At 53.9% G+C, this 9998-nt stretch overlaps 1 protein-coding gene across 5 annotated transcripts in view; it reads left to right on the top strand.

Annotated features, from left to right (window-relative positions):
- Positions 1 to 4710: 4710 nt before the first annotated feature.
- PAX3 (paired box 3) overlaps positions 4711 to 9998 on the top strand; it is a 99538-nt gene continuing 94250 nt past the window's right edge. For 4 of the 5 annotated variants that reach the window (XM_059392689.1, XM_059392685.1, XM_059392688.1 and 1 more), the window contains exons 1-4: positions 4711 to 5128; positions 6427 to 6662; positions 8026 to 8155; positions 9277 to 9411. In XM_059392689.1, coding sequence (XP_059248672.1) covers positions 5044 to 5128; positions 6427 to 6662; positions 8026 to 8155; positions 9277 to 9411 — 586 coding nt within the window. In that variant the 5' untranslated portion in view covers positions 4711 to 5043. The remainder of the gene's footprint in view (positions 5129 to 6426; positions 6663 to 8025; positions 8156 to 9276; positions 9412 to 9998) is intronic. The other variant, XM_059392686.1, reaches the window with a different exon arrangement.

Below are 9998 nucleotides of genomic sequence, written 5' to 3'. Positions count from 1 at the left end.
CCCAACTCAGGGCTCTGCCATTGGAACCCAGTTAGGGTTCCTTCCATCCTAGCATGCCCCCAAACGCCCAGGGATGGGGGGCAGGAGTTCCTGGAGTGGTCATTTGCCTTGCTTTTTGCTCCAGACTTCAAGGAAACCCAACAGACCCTGGAGTCTCCCCACACCTCCCCCCCTCCATTCCCATCAACGTTCTCCAGCTCTACTCCCTCCTCCACCTCTGGTCTCCGCCTCTTCCCCAAGGCTCTGGCTGCCTCCAACACGAGACAATGCCTCCGCAAGACCCCTCAGTCTTTACCTCCAAGCAAACACAGGACCGCCCCCCCAAAGGCACACAATTTGATTCTCAAAAATAAAGCAGTTGTTTGATCTCTCTTCTAAACTTCAATCTCTCCACCCGCCCCAATGGATTCTACCGAGTTGGGCACCTATTCTTTTTTTTTTTTTTTTTTTGCAAGATGCTTTCCCCCCAGGGAGAATTGGGCTCTGTCATCTTGTCTTCCTTATTTGCATAAAATATAATTTTTGCAGAGCCAAACAAATGTCTGTAGGAGACAATTTGCCGTGAGCTTCATTCTCTCCCTCCCTCGTTGCCCTTTAAAAAATATTTTTCTTATCCATCTTCTTCCCCTTTCTTCTTTTCCCTTTCCTCGTTTTCCTTCTTTTCTTCCTACAAACCATATGTTCTTTATTGAGAACCCGCTCACACGTTCTCAGCCCACTCCCCCAGCTGCAGGGGCACCGTAGGGGCACGCAGGGGCAAAATCAATGGGGCTGGTCCACACACCACATTTCAGTGCGGCGCCCAGATCCCCATCCAGTCTCTAAATCCGACCTCATCCCGGCTGATTTTCCAGTGGGGAGAATAGCGGCGCCAAAGCTTTTGACAAACAACCGCGGGGGGCCTAATGAAGGTCGCTTCGCCCGGCGCTGCGCTGGGCCGCGGGTTTAACCCAAGCATTTACCAATTCGGTATCGTTGCATCCGGCCAAGAAGCGCGTGGTCAAGGGCTCGGTCCTTTGATTTCCTACGCGTGAACGCGGGGCAGCCTTTTTGCGGAGTCGAGGGCTTCGTGGTGTCGGCTCAAACCACAGACTGCATCCTGAGCGATGCCTGGGACCCAGCGAGCGGACAGGCGCGTCTCCGCCAGGCCCTCCAGTTGGGGCAAAAAAAGCCGGGGTGGCAGACGTCTCCCCACCCCTGCAAGTCAGAGATATTATTTTACATAGATCATAATTTTCTCTTAAGGCCTGTGTCTGGCTAGAAATGAGGTCACCTCTTAGAGGCCGCAAGAAGTCCATGGACCACGAAGGGCTCATGCCTGGGTCCACAAGCGCGGAAGCTGCGCTCTGCGGACGTCCGGCCGCCCAAGCAGACGCCACTCAACAACCGTGGGACGGTGGATCCACACATCCAAACTCGGGAGCGGAAAAACCTTCAAGGGAATGCTCGCCCCGGGCTCGAACAGACAGCCGGCTGTCTATTTCACCTGAAGTTCCTCTGAAACTCTGGGCAGAGGAGGCATCAGCAAGTTATTCCGCAACCCCCTTCCCCGCCAATTATCTTACTATTACCCTCAAGGCTTCAGTCGTTTTGCACGTGCACAGATAGCGCGGATGGACACAACCTTCATTCTTAAACTGTGGCCGGGACTCTACTGTCTGCTTTCTGGGTAATTTGTCAGCCTGGGGGTATGAGGATGCCTCCCAAACCCGTGTTCAGGGCTGCAAGGCGCGGGCGCTTGCCTTCCAAGCCCCACTATGGGGCCAATCCTTTGTTAATTAGCGCTCGTAGCGCGCCCAGATTCCCCAGGGAGACTCTGGCTCACAGGCCCGGGACCCGGGAAGGGGCCTGGGTGGACACTCCCTTCCGGCTCTGGGGAGTGGGGGCGTGGGTAGCTTCTCTTTCCGGAGGGACCTTGGAAAGAAGGCGAGGCACAAGCTTCGGAGATAGGGAAAGAGTGGCTAAAGTGTAGAGCCGGCGTTCGTTTTCAAAATCAATCTGGAAAATCCGGAACCACTCTGCCCTCGCGCGCGACCTGTTGCGCTCGACTTTGTCCAGCCTCGGGCTCGAGCCTGGTCTGATTTAGCTGCGAGTGGGCGCCTCAAACAGCATCGCGGTCCTGGCCTTCCGGGGTCAGACTTCAACTATACTAAGTTCGGGGAACTTGGACTCCCCGAGGTCTTTAGATCCAAAGAGGCCCCCGCAGCCCTACTGGCCCAGCGCCGGGAGAATGAGGGTGCCCTCTCACTCTGTCCTGGGTCTCTGGGGTCCACTGACTGCCGCCTGTCTGGAGAGGGGCCGAGCTGATCTCTGGCTGCAGAAAAACCTCAGAGCGCCCCGGCAGGGCTAAAGCCGAGAAGGAGAGACCCTGGAGCCTCAGGCCTCCAAATCCCACACACCCCCTCGTGGTCTCTATTTGTACATTTTAGTAGCAAGTGGTGGTCGTGTTAAGGATGCTTGTACTGGACTGGCTCTCGTGGATACTCAAGATCCAGTTCAAGCCGCAGTTCTGCCGTTCCGGGACCTCCCTGGGCCTGCTGCTCACCGTGACTGAACGTGCAACCCGGGAGAACGAGACCGCGACAAGCGCGTCCCTTCCGGGATCTGCCAGCTCGGGCGAGAAGAGCGCCGGGTCACCGCCGACAGGGTTTGGCGATGGAGCCCTCCGCTCAGAAGCAAATAAGACTCAGTCCTGGATGTTTCTGGGGTCCTTTCAGCGGCGAGTTGAGTCTGCATTTGTCGTCTGAAAATACACTTTGGGTACTTCCCTCTCCCAACTACAGCTGCCCCTAGAAAATGCCCTGTCTGCTCCGCTCAACCTTCTAAAGACGGAAAACTTGAAAAAAATTCTAGCTCCCGAGATGCAGTCCCTGAGAAGTGGTTTAGCAGACTTTGGTGACCACTGAGTTTGCAGGAAGGAACTGAGAAAGTTTTCCCCCTTGGCAAATTGAATCGTTTTACCTAAAATCAGGTTAAATAGGGCTTCATTCTAAGCAGCGTCTCTCCTTTGTACTGTGAATGCACGTGGGCCCTCCCCTCTTGGGCGGGTGAGGAGAAGTCCAGACTTTTCCCGTGGTTCTAGAGGCCTGTCAGGGCTGCTCCGGAGTTCAGTCAAACCTTTTCGTGTGGAAGCCCAGCCGAAAGCTGCCTGCTTTTCCCACTTGCGAGTGGATTTTTAAAGGACCAACTCCAGGAGGGCTGAATGGCTATAGGTTCCCGGCTACCCCCACCCCGTCCATCTTCCCTTCTGTGTTTGCCTTAATTACGGGGTGGGGAAGTGGGGTTAGGGTCTGAGTTCTCTTAAAAACTGTCAAAGGAGTTGGGGGATGGGAAGCTGAGAGAGAGAGAGAGAGAGAGAGAGAGAGAGGTGGAGAAATAGAAAACTCCAGCACAGGAAAAATTTAAAAATCGTAAAAGGAAAAGGGGGAGCTTGAAGCCCAGAAGTCATTGTTTCCTTTATTTCAAAGGGGGAAAACCTGCCTGATTCTCATCCTTTTGATTGATTAAGGCCCTGAATACCTCCCAGTCCCGGACTGACAGTCCCTGAATAGAACTGAAGCGAATAAAGCGCAGTGCAGAGCGCGGGGCTGGCACTCGGGGGTGTAAAGGAGGCGAGTTCTCTGGCACTTACCAAGTTATAAATAAAAGGCTATGCACAATGGTACCTTCTCTAAGGACAGACAGTCTTTACAACACTCCTGGCGTCATATCCTGCTGGGGACACTTCAGCTCCTAGCCAAGACTTCGCTCCTTTTATTTTTCCAGCAGTTTAGTCTGAATACCATAATAAATTCCTGAGAACAAACGCTGCAGCCGGGCAAAACTTTAACATATAGACACATCTCTGCTGTGGCATTGGGGACCTACACCTCGAGATTTAGAGCTGCGGCTTCCCAGAGTGGATTTTTCAATCAAGAGGAGACAGTTTTCTTCTCCCTCCCCTCCCCAGACTTAAACGCTTGAGTCCTAGGGCCCCCCATGGCTGCCTAAGCTTCACACTCACGACTCCAGCTCCCAGACTGAGAAGACAAAGGAACTTATCAGCACACCCTGGACTCCTCCTGGGAGGAACCCCACCGGGAGGACCCCTACAAAAAACCTAGGCCTAAGGGGTATTGACCAGAGGAAGGCGGGCTGCACATGTCCCGACCCTCCCAGCGCCTTCTCATTGGAATTGCGCCCCCTCCCGTGGTAGTAAACCAAGAAAAATGAGAGAGAAAAAAGTCACAGGTAGAAAAACAGAGACACAGACAAGGAGATGGGACGAGAGGAGTAGAATCAGAGACAGAGAAAGACACAGAAATACGCACGGAGACAGAGACAAAGAAATTGTTTCAATGAGAGAGAGAGGGACACACGTAGAGTGAAAGAGAAATAGAGACTCCTCTTCTCTCTGCAGCTGCTATCTCCCTCGGGCTGTCTCTCCCGGTTTCCACGGGTCTGCCCTTCTCTTCCCGGGAAGGGGCGCAGCGTGGGTCCCTCGCCGGGCCGGCCAAGGCCTTGGCACCGCCGCGGATGGGAAGAGAAAGTGGCCGCTGTCGCCCAATCAGCGCGTGTCTCCGCCACCCGGGACGGTCTCCCCGTCGGCCAATCGCAGCTCAGGGCTCCTGACCAAGCTTTGGGTGAAAGAACTAATAAATGCTCCCGAGCCCGGATCTCGGCACTCGGTGTCACGACGGGAGGAGACTCAGGCCGGCCGCGCTCCCGCCCCCACCCCCCCTCCCTGGCTCGTCGCGGCGCTCTGAGCCCCCTCCCCAGCGCCCCCAGACTCAGGGCCACTCGCTCAGACTCGCACCAAACTTTTCCGCCCTGGGCTCGCGATCCTGGACTCTGGGGCCTCCCTGCCCGCCCCTTTCCCCGGTTGCTTCTCGAGCCTCGCTCTGGACTAGCAGTCCTCTTCCCCGCGTCCCTCCCTCTCTCTCCAGCCTTTTTGGGGAGGGGCTCTCCACGCTCCGGGGAGTTTCCGAGGGTCGCCAAGAGCCGCGCTTGCCTTTCCATTTCGCCTTCACCTGGATATAATTTCCAAGCGAAGCTGCCCCCAGGATGACCACGCTGGCCGGAGCTGTGCCCAGGATGATGCGGCCAGGCCCGGGGCAGAACTACCCGCGCAGCGGCTTCCCTCTGGAAGGTAAGGGAGGGCCTCGGCGCCGCCCGGAGCCCAGGGCCGTAGCCGGGCTGCTCCACTCTACCCAGGGTCTCCACTGGCTTCTTTGGCGTGCCCAGGGAGCCCATCCGCTGGGCACCCTTACCCCAGAAGCTAACAGTCGGTGGAGATCTCCACTCGATTTTCTCCCTGCAAACAGAGCGCAGTTCTTTGGGCAAACCCTTGCGGAGCCTGACGGCCAGGCCTGTTCCAGGCGGGTCCACTTTCTCCTGCTGTTTTGGAAATGCTGTGGTGGGGAAGGGATGAACCAGCTCCTGAGCACCGGAAAGCAACTTCTCTGAATTTTGTCCAACCCAAAGCATCTCAAAATGGTCCCGGCAGCACCCATATTTGCTAAGCTCTTGTTAGTTCCGAAAGAATTTTCTTACCAGTGCAAAGTGTAGGGGCAGACATTCCCTGGCATCCTGCTGGGAATTTTTAGTATTAATTGATTAATTAATTAGAGTTCCATTCATCTCAAGTGGCATCTTGAAGTTTCCATAACCCTTTTGGGGAACTGCCTTTCGGTCATGTGGAAGTGACCCTCAAGGCAGGAAAACTTGCAAGCCTGAGTGCTTCTGGAGAGTTTGCGAGGCTGGAGCGCCTGAAGGGGATTTTGATCCAGCCGCGGGCCCTTTAGGCTGGGTCTAGAGTAAAATGTCATACCCAGAGCATGAATGGAGGTGAGGAGGTCTGTGAGCAGACCCACCTGTGGGCTCTATCTCAAGGTGTAACAGGTGACACGTGCTGAGACCTGAAGCCCCCTTTTAGGCCCCTCTTTGACCTTTGACTTCTGCGCTCTTAGCCAGAAACCCCAATGGCTGTCATTTCCTCCAAGTCCCTTAGAAAGGGAGCCGTTCCAATTGAGCATGGTTTGGTGTGAGTGGAGGTCCAGAAGGCCAGCGTCAGGGTCAACTTTTCTCTCTGCCAGGACGTTGTTTCTTGAGCAAACTTCAAGATACTGACCACAGGTCTCCCCATCTCCCAAAGTTGCCAGATTCTCTGGGCCCCAAAGGAAGACAGTTTCTCTGAGGCAAGTTATTTTGCCATTGTTGGTCCCTTCACACAAGATTATGTGCCCCGGAATTGATTCATAATTTGAACAGATGTGATTGGAAAAGGATCTGGGGCTGGTAGCTGGGTGTCGAGCCATTTCAGCGCTCTGACGGTGACATGTTGATTGTCCAAAAGTGTGCGAAATTATGTGGGCTCGTTTTCCAGGCTGCTCTCTGTTCTCTGAAAATGACTTTCCCTCTGCCTCTCTTTTTGCCTTTTGTGCCCAGTGTCTACTCCCCTTGGCCAGGGCCGTGTCAACCAGCTTGGTGGCGTGTTTATCAACGGCAGGCCGCTACCCAACCACATCCGCCACAAGATCGTGGAGATGGCCCACCACGGAATCCGGCCCTGTGTCATCTCCCGCCAGTTGCGTGTGTCCCACGGCTGCGTCTCTAAGATCCTGTGCAGGTACCAGGAGACTGGGTCCATCCGTCCCGGTGCCATTGGCGGCAGCAAGCCCAAGGTGAGCGCGGGCGCCTGGGCCTGGAGACCTCCGGGTCTGTGGTCTTCCGCCTTAGGGAACATTGGGCAGGGGGCAAGGACTGTCATCTAGGGCTTTCTAAGGAGTTATTTTTCAAGACCGGGAAGGGTCCTTTGGGGTGTATGTGCATCTATGCTTGCGTATGGTGGGGGTGGGAGGACTCCGTTGCTGCCTGGGCCGCTGTTCCTCCATGAATGCTAAGGGGAAACTCCAGCCTTTTTGCAAAGGAGATAAAGCATTGTTAAAAATGTATCAGAACCCTAGTATACTCACCAAATTATTTTAATAGGCAGACACCTAAAATACACAGTTGTATGTGCCCACCTGTTGCTGGTTTCTTCCCCAAGAGTCTCCCCAGCTCCCATCCACTGCACTGCCCTTGCCAAACCTAATCTAAGGAGCTGCTTTTGGCTTTCTCTCCCACCTTCTGTCCCCAATCTCCTCCTGTCCAAGTTGTCTTCAGGGAGTCAAAAGTCAGGGTGATTTGTTTTCTTTGTAAGGAGAAGATGACTTGGCATTTAAAAAGCAGTTTGGTACAATCCTCAAAATATTTTGGTTCCTTTTAAAAAATGAAAGAGTCACACTGGCTAAGGCTCAGTAGGAGGGATTACACAGGGTCTGTCTTTTCTTCTGGACATGGGGAAAATCCAGTTTAATTTCCTAGTTGCCACAGGGCAGAATCAAAAGGAGGGTTCTGGTAAACTGCAGACTTCCAAATGCCGTGTTCCCCATCTTCTTCCCGCCCCAGATCCCCTTGCAAACTCTCCAAGAATCTCTGGGAACTACTTTTATTGAAAAGAAAAGAAAAGAAAATAGCTACTCTCTCAAATTATCCATATTTGTTATCCATATTTGATTACTTTTTAAAGCCTACATAATTAGTTTTTGCATTTAATTCTGTTCTTCAATTTAGCCAAAATCTTGTGCTTTTTTGGGAGAAGTACAAGTTGCAGATCTAACTTGATTTTTTTTGCTTCTCTTTCAAACATTCCCCCTTGTTAGTTTCATTTTCATGTTGTTTCTGTGTAAGGAGTTGACTTTCTTTAGTTTCAGGGATTGGAAAGTATACCCTTTGCCCACCCCCAAGATGTTATGAGTTTTCTTAATTTATCCTGATTGTCTAAGCTTACCTAGGGAAGATGAGGGTCCCCCAGGGGTAGGGCGATCCCACTTCTACTTCTTCCTGAAAATGAACTTCTTCAGAGAGTTGGGGTCCTTTTGCTGACAAGGGGCCTTCCCCCCCAGGGTGCAGGAAAGAGCATCCCGCTGGGTCTGGAAGCCGTAGGGCCCCCACATTTGGCCCAGAGTACTGGGTACCAACGCCTGCCTGCCTGTTCTCTTAAAGCAGGTGACAACGCCTGACGTGGAGAAGAAAATTGAGGAATACAAAAGAGAGAACCCGGGCATGTTCAGCTGGGAAATTCGAGACAAATTACTTAAGGACGCTGTCTGTGATCGAAACACTGTGCCCTCAGGTACCAGGCCCATTAACGTCTTCCTGAGGCACGGCCCTCAGACGCTATTCCCCAGGCGGGTCATCCGAGCCACAATACCCCCGAAGATCGATCTGGGCGATCGGGAGGCAGCCCCTCCCAGGGCCCTGAAATATTCACGAGCCGGACGCGCTCGCGGTGTTTTACCGAGAGGGGGCTGAGCTGCTGGTCCTGGGGCTGAGAGACCGCCAAGGGCTCCCCAAAGAGGAATTCTGTTGAGGAGGCAAAGGCAGGAAGCGCGAGGCGGAGACCAGGCGTTTATTAATATTGATGTTCCCTTTTAAAGAGAAACAAATGTTTTGGTAACCCCAGCCGAAGGGAGATGGGGCTGCGCCAGCCGAGGCTTTCCCTTGTGCGCAAAGGAGGGAAGGCTTCAGCAACCGCCCGGATTTTTCCCGAGAGTCCCAGGGACCATCCGGCGCCCCGGGCATCCGGGGGGAAGGCGGAGGGAGAAGAGGGACAAACGCAGGGGCGAGCGCGCGGGCGCGCGGGAGAGTTTGTTTTTAATTAAAAGGAAACTCCCTTTCCCCCCTGCGAGAACGAGATATTTCAAGAGTATGGATTTGTTTACCAGACTGGAATCTGGAAAAAATAAATGGGGGAGAGTGCATTTTCTTTTGATTTTTTACAATAGGAAACGATTCTGCAGTTGAAATTTAAACCCTTTATAGCCTCAAAAAAAGCTGCATTGCAGGGGACGGGTCCTCTGCGGTTCTTCCTCCCTTAACGCCAACCGCGGAGGCCCAATACCCAGGTGGTGGTAGGGGATGCTGGGTGGGCTGGCGGGAGAAGTCTCTTGGAGTCGAGATCTAGAGCCCCGTCTATAGAGTGAAAAGGGGTAATGCTTTCCGCCGGGACGAGAGGGACAGAAACGGCGGTTCTCTCGGATCTAACTTGGAGGTGAGGATTTGGGGGTGGGGGCAGGGGTTAGAGCGGGAGGTTGAAGGGGTGGTGGAAGGTCGAGGATGCCCCAAGATGCAGGAGGAGACAGGCCAACTGTGCAGGGCAGCCGCTCTAGGGTCTGGGCTGGGGATTCGAGGCTCCTTCCTGCACGGCGTGGCAAGGCTCAGTCGTCCGCGCTCTCACCCTCCTCCTGCCCCCAGTGAGTTCCATCAGCCGCATCCTGAGGAGTAAATTCGGGAAAGGCGAAGAAGAGGAGGCTGACCTGGACAGGAAGGAGGCCGAGGAGAGCGAGAAGAAGGCGAAACACAGCATCGACGGCATCCTGAGCGAGCGAGGTAAGCGGCGGCGCGCTTGAGCGGCGCGCTCAGGGCCCGCGCCTCGGCGGCACCCGCGCTCTGACGTCGCGGGCCCGAGCGCGCTGCCCGGCCCCGGCTCGGGTCAAGGTCCCTCTTCGGTCGTATCCACTGCACCCGGGAAAGAGCATTCAAGTGAAAGACTAGAGGCGTACTTGAAACTGAAACAAAAATATCTTTTCTTTCTTTTTCTACTTACAAGTCTTTCTTCTGAACCAGCCTCAGCCGCTCAGAGTCTAGAACTGCGAACTGCGTTTTGGTGTAGGGCAACCCTCTTGCCCTCAGGTGTGCGGGGCAGGGCGTCTCAGAGCGCTTGAGGGGCTGGGGGAGCAGTCTGTGAGCCTCTGGAGGTTGAAGGAACTTTTGCGTCCTAAGGGAAGGCCCAGATCTCTAGATAGGTTCCCATTATTAGAGGAGGGGAGCGGAGAGGAGGACTCAAAACTCTTTGGGGGCAGTGCGGCCCCAGAGTTGCACCACCTTGACTGCCTTATAAATACATACAGAGTACATCATGCATATATATATATATACATATATATCTGTATATATATATATATATATATATATAT

This window comes from Mustela nigripes, chromosome 3, assembly GCF_022355385.1.
Source record: "Mustela nigripes isolate SB6536 chromosome 3, MUSNIG.SB6536, whole genome shotgun sequence".
In the NCBI taxonomy this organism is placed as follows: Eukaryota; Metazoa; Chordata; class Mammalia; order Carnivora; family Mustelidae; genus Mustela; species Mustela nigripes.
This window is presented reverse-complemented; position numbering and strand designations above follow the sequence as displayed.